Source organism: Rhineura floridana, chromosome 17 (genome assembly GCF_030035675.1).
Source record: "Rhineura floridana isolate rRhiFlo1 chromosome 17, rRhiFlo1.hap2, whole genome shotgun sequence".
Lineage (NCBI taxonomy): Eukaryota > Metazoa > Chordata > Lepidosauria > Squamata > Rhineuridae > Rhineura > Rhineura floridana.
Genome location: NC_084496.1, coordinates 24,778,386 through 24,794,335, shown reverse-complemented (window position 1 = coordinate 24,794,335; position 15,950 = coordinate 24,778,386). Strand labels below are relative to the sequence as shown.

General features: G+C 46.5%; 2 protein-coding genes across 3 annotated transcripts in view; one reads left to right on the top strand and one right to left on the bottom strand.

The window, feature by feature from the left end:
• The window catches only part of FLII (FLII actin remodeling protein), a 52,187-nt gene extending 51,718 nt beyond the window's left edge, over positions 1 to 469 (bottom strand). Inside the window, exon 1 of the mRNA XM_061599154.1 lies at positions 96 to 469. The gene's annotated coding sequence lies outside the window, so the exon portion shown is untranslated. The remainder of the gene's footprint in view (positions 1 to 95) is intronic.
• On the top strand, positions 381 to 15,088 carry MIEF2 (mitochondrial elongation factor 2). Of its 2 annotated transcripts, none has more exons than XM_061599160.1 (4): positions 381 to 621; positions 6,416 to 6,569; positions 9,615 to 9,786; positions 11,316 to 15,088. In XM_061599160.1, the coding sequence occupies exons 2-4, from the start codon at positions 6,420 to 6,422 to the stop codon at positions 12,371 to 12,373; spliced, it is 1,380 nt and encodes a 459-aa protein (XP_061455144.1). In that variant the 5' UTR covers positions 381 to 621; positions 6,416 to 6,419; the 3' UTR covers positions 12,374 to 15,088. The 2 variants fall into 2 exon arrangements, with proteins under 2 accessions (XP_061455144.1, XP_061455145.1); XM_061599161.1 differs by lacking the exon at positions 381 to 621 and adding an exon at positions 2,797 to 2,946.
• The last annotated feature ends 862 nt before the right edge of the window (positions 15,089 to 15,950 follow it).

The following is a 15,950-nucleotide window of genomic DNA, read 5'->3' as shown; positions in this document are numbered from 1 at the left end:
TTTAAAAGCGTATTAAAAAAGCATCTTTTTAAAAAAACTTTAAACACGTTTTAAAAAGCAATTCCGATATGTGCAAAGGATGGCCCATATCTTACCCCCAATGCATGTGTGGTTTTTTTGTACTCCTATTAATTAATCCGAAGTAACAAACACGCGACTTTCTGAATTCAAAGAACTAAAGCTGGGGCGCTCCCAGGCGCTTAAAGGACTCGGGCCCTTGCCGTGGCACGAATTTACATTTTTGTTGTTGTTCCTTTGCTCGTGGTGTCTCGTGTGCAGCCTCATAGATCTGCACCCAAACTACACAGTCCGGTGAGGAGGAAGAGGAGAAAAACGACACTGCCGCTTTAAGGCGTCGGAGCCCTACGGCACCTACGCAGCGGCTTCAAAGAGGACAGGAAGCCCAAGAAGATACTCGGCGTTCTAGATTGGAACGTTGAGGCGCAAGCTGCGTGCTCCCATTGGTCGCCCTAGCAGGGCGTTTGGGGTTTGGCTTCGGCCGACGTTCCGTCGCTCCGGGGAGCGTCGGGTGCCCGCTGGAGACCGCGGCCCTGTAAGCTGCTGCAGGAGCGGACTCTCCGGCTCTCGTATCCCCGGGTCCTCTTCCTGGTGCTGGGACAGGTAAGTGCAAGGAAGGGATTGCCGCTATGGAGCAACCTCGGTTCCAAGGGTTATTCTCCGGGAAGAATAAATGTTTTTTTTAAAAGGGCGGGGGAAAGACTCTTGATTTATTTTTAACCTTTGAGAGGGAGGAACGTCTCCATCGGGGCGAAGGTGAACTCTGTTAATTAAAAAAAAAAGTTTAGGGTCCTCTTCGTCTTAAAGGCTAGCACGTTTCTCATAAAGAGGTGCCGGGGCGTAGCCTCCCAAAGGGGTTTGAAGACCTTTGGTCCTTTTTGGATGATTGGGGGGGATGGACCTAAGAAGAATAACAACCAGCAGAATCCCGTGACACCTTTTTAATAGGTGGGCAGCATCCCTCAAGATGCCACAGGACGGTGTGGCTGCGTGCACGCCATTTAGAGGACACCCCCCCAAAAAAGAAGCTTAGGAATTGTAGTTTGTTGAGGGTGCTGGGAATTGTAGCTCCTTGAAGGGTAAACTAGTTCCCAGGATTCTTTTGGGGCGGGGAGGGGATGTGCTTTTGAATGTATATTGTATATGCAGCCGTAGCCCCCTTAGGAAACGTGGCGCCCCCCAGACACTCTTGGACTCCAACCCCTGTCAGCCCCAGCCAGCATGGCCAATAGTCAGGGATGAGGGAGTCGGAGTCCAACACTCCCTGGAGAGCCACAAGTTCCCCATCGCTGCTTTAGCCAACACGGTGACCCCTTTTGCAATTTGACCCCTTGCTGAGTAAGGTTGCCCCTTCTTGGTGGGGGACAGCTTCATTGGGCCGCTATAGTGTCACTCACAGACCGAGCAGATTGACCTTTGGCACGGCTGGCTGGCCCTATTTGTGGTCGCGTGGGGCTATCTCTGCCTTTTCACCATGCGTGCTGACGGGGTGCTGGGGGTCTCTTGCATCCGGACCCAGATTTCCCTACCTTTCCCCTTAGGTATTTATTTAGACCATAGCTCAGTGGTAGAGCATCTGCCTTCCATGCAGAAGGTCCCAGGTTCAGTCTCTGGGCTGGGAAAGTCTCCTGGTCTGAATCCCTTGGAGAGCCTCTGCCAGTCAGTGTAGACAATACTGAGCTAGATGGACCAACGATCTGACTTGGTATGTGGCATCTTCCCATTGGGAAGGGCCGTAGCTCTACGGTTGAGCATCTGTCTTGCATGCAGAAGATCCCAGGTTCAATTTCTGGCATCTCCAGGACGGGCTGCAAGAGACTCCCTGACTGAAAGCCCTGGAGAGCTGCTGCCAGTCAGTGTAAGCATTACTGACCTAGATAGATCAGTGGTCTGATTCAGTATGAGGCAGCTTTTTATATTCCTGGGCTATCAAGTGAGGAAATCGTGACTTGTGCATCCAGTCATTTGGCAAGGCAAACATTAGGGGCTCTCACAGCTGGGGGGGGGAGAGGATTCTCCTTCTCCCCTTCTAAAAAAAATATTTTTTAAAGCATGCCTTGCCATCTTGTTCCAAAGCTCCTTACGGCATTTCACAGCTGAGTTTCAAGAGTGATTGTTCAAATCTTAATCAAGCCCAACAATAAATTGGAAGCCGCAGGAAAAATAGCAGGTGCAGGCCTTCGGAAGAACCCTCCACCCCAAATCCTCAAACGGCAGCTCTGAGGGGCCCAAATGCCCACCAGTGTAAACTGCTTAGCTGCTGGAAGGGTAGTGGCGGGGGCACGGCTTGTGCTTCCTCAGGTGGGAGTTTGCTCTGGTGCCACCATGGTTAGCATTAGATCTGGTGCCACTGTAGAAGAGGCCCCATCCTGGGTAACCCCACCCTTTGCAATTTACTTTGCTCCGCAACCATTCCAGTTATATGAACCTTCCTATATGGAGTCAGGCCATTGGTCTATTTAGCGCAGTATTGTCTACACTGACTGGCAGCAGGTTTCCAGGATTTCAGACCAGGGGCTGTCTCCCAACCCTACCTGGAGATGCTGGGGATTGAACCTGGGACCTTCTGCATGCAAAGCATGTGCTGTAACCCTGAGCCCTGTCCCTTCTCCACCCCGTGGTAAACAATTGTCTGAATGCCCCCCGATTGGTTAGGTGAGACAGAAAATGCGCTCCCCACATGTTTAAAAACCCTCTCTTCTAGGGGCAGGGCTACTGCGGGAAATGTTGGGGATAAGTTCCAGACGTCTAGGCTGGGCCCTGCCTCTCTGTGCAACTGCAACAGTTGGAAGTGCCCCCTTGAAACCTTAAGAGTCGGGATCCCCAGAATAGAACAGACAGTCCAGGGAGAAGAGAAAGTGGCGTGGAGATATTGTTACACGGCTTCAAAATAGCAACCAGAAACCTGATTCCTCCTCTACAGCTCTGGTGATTTTCTTCTTCTTCTCAAACCTTGTGATGGGTCTGTCCACGGAAATCTTTTGCAGTGGGGTTGAGCCTTTCAATGGCTTCGTGCATCTGCAGTTTGCCTGTGGGAAATAAGACCACATTGCTTAACCCATGGGTGGCTGACCTTTGTTTGGCCTGACGGCTGCATTGACCCTCGGCTAACCCTAGGTGTGTGTGTGCATGCCACTTGTGGTTGTGGCTGCTTCATCCTCTTGCCTAGACACGCACACACCACCTTTCTCTTCTCCATCACCCATGCAGATCAGCCCATCAAATGAGCAATGTGATGACCATGAAGGGGGTCATTTTCATGAGTTCCTTGGAGGAAAGGTGGGATATACAGTGCCTTGCAAAAGTAATCATACCCCTAACCAATGCATCTTACTGAATTACAGATGGTACATTGTAATTTCGTTCTGTGTGATATTTTATTTTGAAACGCCGAAACTCAAAATCAATTATTGTAAGGTGACATTGGTTTTATGTTGGGAAATATTTGTAAGAAACATAGAAAACTGAAGCATGTTGCTTGCATAAGTATTCAACCCCCATGCATTAATATTTGGTAGAGCCACCTTTCGCTGCAATAACAGCTTTAAGTCTTTTGGGGTATGTATGTACCAGCTTTGCACACGGCAACAGAGGAATTTTGGCCCATTCTTCTTGGCCGATTTGCTCCGGTTGTTCAGGTAGGTTGGATGTTGGTTATGAACCACAATTTTCAAAGACACAGATTGTCAATGGGATTGAGTTCAGGACTTTGACTGGGCCATTGTAGGACATTCACTTTTTTATTCTTGAGCCACTCCATGTTGCTTTGGCCTTGTGCTTGGGATCATTGTCCTGCTGAAAAGTGAATTTCCTCCCAAGCTTCAGTTTTCTAGTGGGCTGAAGCAGGTTCTCTTGCAGTATTTCCCTGTGTTTTGCTCCATCCATTCTTCCTTCGATTTTAACAAGATGCCCAGTCCTGCTAATGAGAAGCATCCCCACAGCATGATGCTGCCACCATCATACTTCAATGTAGGGATGGTGTTTCTTGAGGCATGGGCAGTGTTAGGTTTGTGCCATGCATAGTGCTTTGATTTTGGCCAGAAAGCTCTATCTTGGTCTCATCTGGCCACAAAACCTTTTCCCACGTCACAGCTGGGGCATTCTCATGCTTTCTGGCAAACTCCAGGTGTGCTTTCAGATGGTATTTTTTTGAGGAATGGGTTCTTTCTTGCCACCCTCTCATACAGGCCACTGTTATGCAGAGCTCTTGATATGGTTGACTGGTGCACCATTATTCCATTCCCAGCCACTGAACTCTGTAGTTGCCCTCTCTGTGGCTTCTCTCACAAGTCTCCTCCTTGTTCGAGTGCTGAGTTTTGAGGGACGGCCTTTTCTTGGCGGTACCTGAGTGGTGTGATGCAGCTTCCTGATTATTGATCCAGCTGTGCTCACTGGGATATCCAAACACTTGGATATTATTTTGTACCCTTTTCCTAACCTATGCATTTCTGCTGTATTATCTCTCACTTCTGTAGAATGCTCTTTGGTCTTCATTTTCCTTCAGATCCACAGCCTGACCAATGATCCTTCAACAGTGGGGGTTTTATCCTGACAATGTGACAGCAACTTTAACGGTTCACAGGTAGAGGCCAATGGTAAAGTAACTGTGTCCTCAATAGGGCAATTTCTTTCATCTGTGTAAACTGGGAGCTTCCACAGCACAGGGGTTGAATAATGCAAGCAACATGCTTCAGTTTTTTATGTTTCTTACAAACATTTCCCAACATAAAACCAATGTCACCTTACAATAATTGATTTTGAGTTTCAGCGTTTCAGAATAAAATACCATACAGAATGAAATTACAATGTACCGTTTGTAATTCGGTAATATGAGAGCGTTGGTCAGGGGTCTTGATTACTTTTGCAAGGTGCTGTAAATTTAATAAATAAAATGATAATGATAACGATAATAATGCATTATTATTTCCTTTGCTGCCAAAATTGCAGGTGGTTCTGATGGGGTCCAGAAAAAAATTGCTTGGGGTGTGGGTAGATCTGACCCTCCCCCCCCAATTGGGGGGTTAGCCACCACTGCCTTAAGCACACTTGGGATGGAGTAGTCCCCACCAAACTCAGTGGGACCTGCTTAAAAATTGTTCAGAAAAGCAGTGTTGAGTTTTAAAAAACAAGCAAGCCATCTCTTCCCCTCTAGGGTCAATTTTTTTGTTTGTTCTTCGTTCCCATAGCGATGGCTGCCACTGCTGCTAAGTCATATTGGGAGTTCTGACTCATGATGAAAGCCAACTTAGCTTTGGTGGGCGAGGAACAGAGGAAGAAGGAGGGAATGTCCTAGCTAGGCAGCTGTTGTCATAGGCATTGCTCTGTTGCTGCAAGAACGCTGGCTTCACTTTCCTGCAAAATTGGTGGCTATCTTGGACTCCTCAAGAAGTGCATTCACAGGGATCGGCAACAATAAACTCCACGGCCAGATTTGCTCCTCCTGAGAACCATTGGCAGGCCCCCTTTTTCAGTGAGACCCTTCCTGTGAAACCCGTTGCTGATTTACGTTCATGCAGGGGTTCCCAAACTGTGGCCCCTGAGCTTCACCCAGGTGATCCGCAACGTGTCTGTGGATTTGTGTGGTTGAAGATGGGAGATGGCAAATCAGTTGCATTAAATCCTCATAGGAATGTCTCTCTGTATTTTATTCCTTTAATTTTTTTAGTTTGAATTCTATGGACTTCAAATGGTAATACAATAAAATACAATATATTAGAAATAAAAGAAGCAATAAAATGCGATTTAAAATTCCTACAGCATCTAGCACAGTGCATTACAGTTGCTAGAACAGTAACACCCCCCCCCAAAAAAAAACAACATTAAGTGGTCTTTCATTCTGATGGATTCCAGGGCACTGTGTACAGTACAGTGTGATACAATACAAATGAGAAGCAACAAATTATTATCTTTTCTTATTATTTGATATCCCACCCTTCATCCTGAAGGTTCCCGGGGTAAATAACAATCCATTAGAATATAACAAATGGATACTATTATCAAAAATCATAAAACCAAAAACATTATAAAACAGAAATCCAACAGCAAAAATATGAAGAAAAAAGCTGCAGTATATTTCTTGTCTTTAAACATCAAGTTAAGAGACAGGCGTATCTCCCAAGGGAAGGTGTTGAACATCCAAGGTGCCATCACGGAGAAGTCCCTGTTCCATGCTGCCACACCAGTAATCATAAAACTATATTAAAATTATAAAACTATAAAGCAGACATAGAGGCCATAAAACCATTTTGAAATGCCTGAACACATTAAAAAACCCACTTTGGTTTGGTGCCAAACAAAGATTGCAATGTCAAATGTTGAAACTATTTAATTTATAAACAAGCAGAAACAGCCATACCATACCACAAATATCTATCAAGCTGGCTTTTCTTTCCGGAAGGTTGATGATGGCGGACTATGGCCACAAGCAGGGGAAGAGGCGTGATGACAGCAGCTTGGGCAGTGTGTTGGATTTCCTGTTGGCCAATGCCAGGTTGGTCCTGGGCGTCAGCGGAGCAGCTGTGCTGGCAATTGCAACGCTTGCTGTAAAGAGGGTGAGACTGGCTAGTTCTTCCTTTGTGGTCTGTCGAACCTGTGCTTTTAATATGGGACAATGAATTGCAGTGGGAGAGGGACATGATGGCCGTTGGGTAGTTGTCTTTCTACTCAAGCAATTTTCTGTTATTTATTTTCTGTTTTATTAATGGGGTTTATATCCCCGTCCCTAATCTGAAGTGATCCCAGGGCAGGTCACACTAATATTTGATTTTTCAAAATGAGAGTTCAGTAGAGTTTCAAACGGTTTACATTAAAAAAAAAATCAAGCACACGAGTATACAATAAACACAATCACAACAATTTAGGAAAAAGAAAATTCAAGTATGTAGATATATTGTACAGCACATCTGTGCATGTAACAATAATCGTAAAGTTTTTTAAAAAGAGAAATGTGTGTATGTGTGCATACGTACACCACCTTCTTAAAACAAAATAAAGCTCTCAGTATCGTATACGTGTGCATAGATATAAATACAAATACATGCATGTGAACACAGATTTACATATACCTTGTTAAACATAAATCATGTCTCCTTATTTATATATTTAACAGTCCTATCAATGTAAAGTTCTGAAAAAGAGAAAAGTATGTGGTGTGTGTGGATCAGGCATGGGGAACCTTTGGGCCTTGGGTCAATCTTCGTCTGCCAGACCATTTCCTACAAACCATGGCCACCTGTCAATCAGCTGACATCACTCGTGCTGATGGGCAGGAGGACGGGGTTCAGTTCTGCCTCAGCTGTGCAAACAAGGCGCATGCAGCCAAAATAGTATTTAGCCCCCTTCTTGTCAGCTGACAAGCCGAGGCCGAATCCCGCTCAGTTTGGCTGCGAGCATCTCTTCTCCACTGGGAACAGGCACGTGCAGCCAAGACAAGCAGAAAGAAAGGTACCTTTTTGTGAGTGAACGATGTAGGGAAGCTCAGGCCTGGAGACTGAAAGTGGGCCCTCTGGTCTCTGACCCTATGGACTCTCCCCCAGGCCATATCCCTCACTGGCATTGCTTCACTGCCTACAAAAGAGTCTTTACCTGGCTAGAATATGTCCTTGAACTCTGATGAGGACTTTCGCTTTTCTGGATGGAGCCCAGAGAGGCATGTGTAGACACTCACCAAAGTGAAAATAGCTACATTCGTTACTCTGCCCACTTTTGCCTCTTGCCTCGCCTACTGCTGGCATGTGGCCCTTGGAAGGCTGTACAGAAGGCAGTGCGGCCCCCAAAAACCCCTGCTGCAATCCTGTTTCAAAGGGGAATGTCTACAGCAGGGCAGAGAGCACTATAAAAATGTAAATGTATTGCCTTCAAGTCGATTCCGACTTATGGGGGCCCTATGAAGAGGTTTTTCATGAGGCTGAGAGGCAGTGACTGGCCCAAGGTCACCCAGTGAGCTTCGTGGCTGTGTGGGGATTCGAACCCTGGTCTCCCAGGTCGTAGTCCAACATCTTAACCACTATGCTACACTGGCTCTCTGAGAGCACTATAAGTGAGTGAGTGTTTTCGTCCTTGTTTCTGTTTTCTTCCTTGGCAACAGCTCCCCATTCAGGGTTTATTTTTGTGCTGGAAAAAGCTAGTTGCAGCCCAGCTTGGTGAGCTGCTACAGAACAATTTGATGGAAAGCTCCAGGTGTACACACACGCTGTCACAGTTAATCTCTCTAGATCCAGGGTGGGCAGACTTCAGGCTTGATAGATCTCCTTTGTTTTTCATTCTTAACCACAAGATCGGCCAGCCAGAGCCAGGCAAAAAAGACATACAGTTAGAATTAAAAGACCCAGGTTGCCTCTGAGCATCCTGCACCCAGGAATTTCTTTTTGATGCCAGAACTGAACTGAGCTCACTGTTCTTTCATGCAAAAGCCCATCTTTGGTTAACTTCCTTCATTCCAGCTGCCTCTTCTGGGTGGGGAAAATCATTTTGTTATTTATTTATTTATTATATTTAATATCCCGCCCTTCCTCCCAGTAGGAGCCCAGGGTGGCAAACAAAAGCACTAAAAACACTTTAAAACCTTATAAAACAGACTTTAAAATATATTAAAACAAAACATCTTTAAAAACATTTTTTTAAAAGCTTTAAAAACAACTTTAAAAAAAAAGGTTTAAAAGCATCTTAAAAAGCAATTCCAGCACAGACACAGACTGGGATAAGGTCTCAACTTAAAAGCCTTGTTGAAGGAGGAAAGTCTTCAGTAGGTGCCGAAAAGATAAGAGATGGCACCTGTCTAATATTTAAGGAGAGGGAATTCCAAAGGGTAGGTGCCACTATACTACAAGTCCACTTCCTATATTGTGCAGAAAGAACCTCCTGATAAGATGGTATCTGCAGAAGGCTCTCACCCGTTGTTGAGTCGAAAATCCTATTGCAAGTCACCCAGAGATCTGCCTGTAAATCCCATAAGAGCCTTCAAGACCAGGCCAGTGGCCCATCTAGTCCATTATCCAGTTCTCAGTGGCCAACCAGATGCCCCGATGGGAAGCCCACATGCAACAGCACTCCCCTCACTTGCGATTCCCAGCAGCTGGTATTCAGAAGCATACTGCTCCTGACAGTGGAGGTAGAACCTGGGCATCGGTGCTCATAGCCACTGATAGCCTTATCTGCCATGAATTTGTCTAATCCTCTTTTAAAACAGTCTGGGTTGATCGTCATCACTGCATCTTACGGAAGCGGTGTGTGTGCGTGCGTGCGTGCGTGTGGCAGCAGCAGCAGCAGCTCTGGGTCTTTTTCACTGGGGCCTGGATCCACCACCCCGTCCTTTTTAAAAAAAATTTTTTTTTGCTTGCATGGCGGCTGGGCATAGCGTAGTGCTAGTAAGAACCTCAGCCGCCAGCCATCTTAAGTTGCCCAAAGGATAACTCTGCATCAAGGGCCCGCACCCGGAGACTTCTACATTCCTAACAACGCCCCTGCAGTGTGGATTCACATTTGAGATTCACACTGAGCGGCTGCCTCAGCAGCAGAGCAGAGCTGGTCCTAAAGGGGACAGGGACTCGTGCTAACCCATGTTAGGGCTGTATGTCCGCCTGTCTGTCTTCCCACAGCTCATAGACCGGGCCACCAGCCCTCCGGATGATGAAGATGACATAAAAGCCAAGCAGAAGTCCCTCGAGGAAAGCTGGCAGGAGCTGGGCTTGATCAAGGCGGTGCCCAAGGTGCGACGGGAAGACCTTGAAGAGCCACTGCTGTCTCCAGTCGTGGACGTGACTGCACAAGGTCAGGAGAGATATTGCTAGCGGTGTGTTCCACCATGGTCTGGGTTCTAAGGGCAACATGGACTTGTTTAGGAATGCCAGCCAGCTGGCTGTTGGTTTGGTGTCCTCTTCTGCAGCACTGAATTTAGGCCACAAAAACAAAATGCACGGGTACAGGATGGGAAATACCCGGCTTAGCAGTAGTGCGTGTGAGAAGGACCTTGGAATTGTAGTGGATCGCAAGTTGAACATGACCCAGCAGTGTGATGCTGTGGCAAAAAAGGCAAACGCGGTTTTGGGCTGCATAAACAGAGCTATAGTTTCCAGGTCGAGGGAAGTAATAGTCCCACTATATTCTGCATTAGTCAGGCTTCATCTGGAATACTGCGTTCAGTTCTGGGCGCCTCATTTTAAGAAAGATATAGACAAGTTGGAGCGGGTTCAGAAGAGGGCGACAAGGATGATAGCCGGTATGGAGAACAAGTCTTATGAGGAAAGGTTGAAGGAACTTGGCATGTTCAATCTGGTGAAGAGAAGGCTTAGGGGTGACATGATTGCACTCTTTAAGTACCTGAAGGGCTGTCACATAGAGGAGCGTACAGATTTGTTCTCTGCTGTCCCAGAGGGTAGGACTAGGTCTAATGGTTTTAAGTTGCAGGAGCGTAGATTCAGATTGGACATTAGAAGGAACTTCTTGACAGTAAGGGCAGTTCGGCAATGGAACCAACTGCCTAGGGAGGTGGTGGGATCCCCTTCGCTGGATGTCTTCAAGCAGAGGCTGGACAGCTATCTGCGGGAGATGCTCTAGCTGTGGATTTCCTGCTGTGAGCAGGGGGTTGGACTCGGCCTACAAGGCCCCTTCCAACTCTATGATTCTATGATCCGCTGTCCATTTCTTTGGTAGGCCCTGGGGAAAGGTTCTCTTGCAAGCCGACTTCTAGCTGTGTTTATGCATTACGATTGTGTGGAGCAAGGAGCTGTGGCCACACCCCTGACATCACATCTTCTCCTCTCCCTCCAAAATGATGTGTGCTCAGAAAAGTCCCAGGTTATGGTCTGGAGGCACATGAGGCCAGCTCCCTGCTGAAGCTAAGCAGGGTCAGGTCTGGTCAGTGCCTGGATGGGAGACTGCTTGGGAACCATATGTTAGCCACCTTGGGTTTCAGTCTTGGAAAGAAAGGTGGGGTATAAATGAAATAAATAAATAAAAGTCAGTACACAAGCAGGGGCTCTGTGCCATTGGGACACCTGTTTGTATGGGTACCCTGATTGCATTGATATGCTGCTTCTGAGTAGGAGCTCGCACACGTATGAGAAAGAGGTGACTGCTGGATGGAGCAGCCTGCTGTGATCACAGTACACCAAGTCTCACCGGCTGAGCGAAATTTAAGGTGTTTTCATTGGCGTATGCAGGCCTAAACAACTTGGGGCCTATGCTAGCTGAGGCTGATGGGAATTGGTCCAAAACATCTGCAGGGCAACAGGATGGCAAAGGCTGCCTTGTACTCTTAGCCTGGTCAGCTGCAATGCATGCTCTCTTTTCCTTCACAGACCCCGAAAGCTGTGTCTTGCCCTCCGAGGTCCCTGTGGTGGAATCGAGGACTCTGCTGTGCCTCACCTTTCAGGAGAAGCTTCTCTCTTACTACAGAGACCACGTCTCCGTCTCCGAGGCAGAAAAGGTTCTGGGGAAGCAGCTAGCAGAGGGCATCTGCGCAGAGTTGCAGAACTTCCTGAAAAACAAGCATCCTGAGCTGTCCTTTGGCAACGCGTTCCTTAGTGGCTACCTCTGCGATGACCTCGTCAGTAATGACCACCTTGAGGTTGCCTTTGTGCTTCCCTTGGTGCTGGAGTCCAACCTTTGGCACCTGATCCCAGGCGAACAAACAGTTATGAACAACCCTTGGTTTGGGATGATCAAACGGACTGGTCTGGAGTATTTCCCCCGTGGAAACAGCCCCTGGGACAAGTTTATGGTGGGTGGGTACCTCTCATCCAACACCATCAACGATACCCTCCATAAGATACTGGTGGCCTCTCTTAACTGGCCGGTCATTGGCAGCATGCTGGAATGCATCATCAGGCCTGTGATAGCTCCCAAGGAGCTGAAGTTGGAGATCAGGCATGACCAGATCCATCTGGACATAAACCTCTGCCCAATGATCGAAGTGGGGGATAAAATCCTTCTCGCCGCATCCTTTGAAGAACCTGTGGAGAACCTCTGGCAGCAGAGCTTTTACACAGCGGAGATCTCCAAGCTTAAAGACTGGGATGGCAGGGATTCTGGCGTCCGGCATTGCTGTCTCAACATCTTGAAAGTCATCTTTGAAAACCATCCCTTTTGGAGCAAGCTGACCAGTACCCACTTGACTCATGTCATCCTGCATCTGAGCAAAACTGAAGCCGATTGGTCAGAGGCAGCACTGGGCGATAGGTGCCAGCAAGTGCTGGAGGAGCTGGTCCAGTACCTAGAGAAAGGTTTCCTTCCTTGCTTTTTCGACAGCAGGATCAACCTTCTCGGCAACCTGGTCTTGGAGGAAATTGAAGAAATCGGCTACACGTTGTACGAGGCTTTAGCAGAACCAGATCTTGCAACTGGATTGTGTTTATGAATGGACGACTCTGTGGCAATAACTGCACTACTCTCCTTTGGGGTTCAAATGGCTTGGGAGACGTTCTGCCATGGGTCCCTCCATTGCAATTCTTTGCACCTAACGGAATGAAAGTATTAATTCTTCAAGTAAAACAGGGCCTGGATTGAAAGATGGGAATCCTCCTCTCCCCTCTCTGTCCTAGATATTTCTGAAATGTAGAGCCTATGCTGTCATTTCCAGTGGTTGTATCCCATGATACTCTATAGGAATGCTGGACTAGAGTGCTGGGGCCAGGATTTCACAGGAAAAACCACACCACCACCAGCTGGATTGCGAGTGTGTGGTGTGGCTCTTCCCATAGGTCTCTGCCCCCCTCCTGTCTGGCTTATCCATCGCTGTGTAACTGAAGCAGTGTGACGTGAACCTGTAGGGGAGCAGTAACCTAGCAGCCCACCAAATGTAAGGCTCAGACCTTACCCTGTATCTGTAATTTGTAGCTGTAAGGGGCGCATCTGCTTTATGGCACAACTTGGAAGTTCTGGAAAAGATATCTGGGGTGGGTAGATACTTTAAGGAGGCCTTTGCTGAATTGGTGTGGGACCCACCGTTGGTGCTAAAGCAGCAACCTCTCCATGGTGCACCCAGCAGGCTACCACAACGGCAGCACCTGTGCTTTTTAGGCCTTTGGGTGCTCAGAATGAACACGCCCGAGACCTAAGGAACAAGCCCTGCTATCCAACGGTAAAGACGATCTACAGATGAGTGTGGCTCTGTTCCTTTGGTGCAGTGCTGCCTCAAGCCATCCTTGTAGTTTGCAGTATCATAGCAGGTGGCTAAAAAACAATGAATCTAGGTATTCTGCTTCAGATGGCCTTTCCTGATCAGAGCACACCCCATAACTGGCATAGTACGGCTCTCTTTTCTACCTCATAGATGCAAAATTGCAGTTCCCCTTGCCTGTCAGATATACTTGTTCCCGGCACCCAGAATTTAACCAAGTGCCAAAGGTGAGGGGGTAGGGGGGCAGTGATGAATCTCTAGATCAGGAGTGGAGAACCTTTGGCCCTCCAGATGTTGAACTACAACTCCCATCAGCTCTAGCAAGCATGGCCAATGGCCAGGAATGATGGAAGTTGTAATTCAGCAACATCTAGAGGGCCAAGGGTTCCCCACACCTGCCCTAGATCTTGGGTGTTCTTAGAAACTTTCCACCTAGGTAAACAGGAAGGTTTGATAGTCTCGGTCATTAACTGTTCATTTATCAAGGTCTGGCTTGCCAATTTAAAGCCAACTTAGTTCTCCTAATGAGGTTAACCTGTATTGAAATCAACAGTTTCTAATTGTAGGAGGAGTACTTCCTAAGTCTCACATGTCTCGCTTTAGTTATGTACCTGATGGTATGTAAAGAGATGTCATTTCCCGAGATGTACAACTACCCTATAGTGATGGTTTTAGACACAAGAGCTTATATGCTTTGGGTTTTCTGCCCAAGTCAGATTTAGTGAGCCTCTCCACAAGGATGTGTGTCCATTCCTTGTGCAGCGCTTGCTGCAAGCCGTTGCAATATTTTAAAGAACACGTACATCTGCTGTAGGATGCAAAGGGAAAGTACCCAACTACTTGTTGGCTGTAACTGGAAATGCGAGCAGCTCACTGCCTTTCTCTCAAGAGATTGAAACTTTTAAGGACTGTATTTCTCTAGAGATGCCTGTAGTTGACTGCTTTTTTAAAAAAAACTTCCTCTCACATAGAAAATAAGAAAGTGTTGCAAGAAGCCATATACTGAGAGTGCTATTCCATTCCCCTCCTTCTACTCTTAACCAGAACTCATGATCCTGAGCAGTTGATTGGTACAGCAAAGGTCTAAATCGGGTAGAGAGGCTGTGGTCCTCCACACATTATTGGACTCTGGCTCCCCTTATCCCTGACCATGGGCCATGCTTGCTGGTGCTGATGGGAGTTTGGAGGGGCAAAGGTTCCCCATCTCTGGTCTAAATGTGCAGAGTGATTTTTCACAAGCAAAACATGTTCTGTGGTGGGTTTTTCCTTTTATAATTTTCCTGTGATTTGAGTTTTCATGTGAAACTTCAGCCAGTCTGGCTAGAGTAATTCACTAATGAAAGAAACACTGCTTTTAAAAGTACACATATGATGTTAATATTTATCTGAAGAGCAAAAGGGCTTGACGTGATTTCACAAATGAAACAAACATGGAATAATTATGGGGAAAACGTATCATGTGGTGAGCTTTACGATACACAAACTCATGCTTGGATTCTATACCAAAGGCAGCTGATAAAAGGAACGTTGCCAAAATCTTGCTAATCTGGTCATAAAAGATGAATTGCTTTTACAGTAAGGAAGGACCTTGCAAAATGTGAATGATAACTGAATGCTATTTTTAAGCAATGTTTGAAAAGCTGGTTTATGCATACTTGGGGGGGGGGAATCTTTGAAACTTATGCATGCTGTATACCTCTTTCCCCTTTTGGATGAAGAGGCAAGGGAGCAGTAGAAAATGGTATGCTTGTTTTTTGAGACTACTGTAGGCAAGGGGAAGAAACATTTTCCAGATACTACAGGGAAAAATTAAGGTAAAAGGTAGAAGAACCCAAAAGGTATGTGTATCCGAATTCAAACTACATGTTCAGCTTGATTCAACCTTCTATTTGGAGCTTTGCAGAAGTGTTTTGACTATGCCTTTCAAGAGGAAAAATAAAAGATTTCTGCCAAGCCAGCCGTGTCAGCGTGATGATGTCATAAATTAGTTTCAACACTGCAGCGTATACTTAGCATTCCACTACTGGTGAACGATACAGGGAGGTCTGAGCTAGCTTTGCTGGCCAACTTAGGAGCCTTGCTCTCTTGAAGTAAGACGTGCAGGGAGTGGGAGCAATATTTCACAGCCCAAAAGGGAAAGTGAGAAAAGGGCTATAAAGAAAAGCTTGAAACTGAGCAGGGAGCTTTTTACTTGAGACACAGAAGACAGTTCCAGTGGTATTGCTGCACCTACAGGCCTCATCACACTGTTCCTTCCCTACAGAAGTTGTGAATTCTACAAAGTATAATCTGGGCTTCACTGTAGAATCTGATACTTTGGTTGGTAAATAAGACAAAGCAGATGCTGACCCACCCACACAGCTTAAGCTAAACAAATTAATTTATATTTTAAAAAAGGTCAGCTCGTTACCTAAACCATTTGGTAATCCAGCAGCAGCTTCCTTTTAATCAGAATATTTACAAGACAAGAAAATTACTTGGAAAGGTGTTGCCCACATTCCACTTCCTCTTATATAAGGAGCTGAGTCTGGCTGTTCTCATTTGGAGGAAATGAAGGACTTTGTACCACACAAGGGATCTTTGGTCCTTCGGATGTTGCTGAACTACAATTCCCATCAGTCCCAGCAGAGCATGGCTAGGGAAGCTGTGGTTCAACAACAGCTGGAGCACCAAAGGTTCCCCACACCTGACCTAGTAGCATTCAGTAAACAAGGCTACTGAATCTTCGCTATTGGTAGCCCACTGAAGTTTAACGTTTTCCAGGTGAGAGCAACAGCTCTGCCAGTTACACCTCTGCACTGATGGCTATTAACCA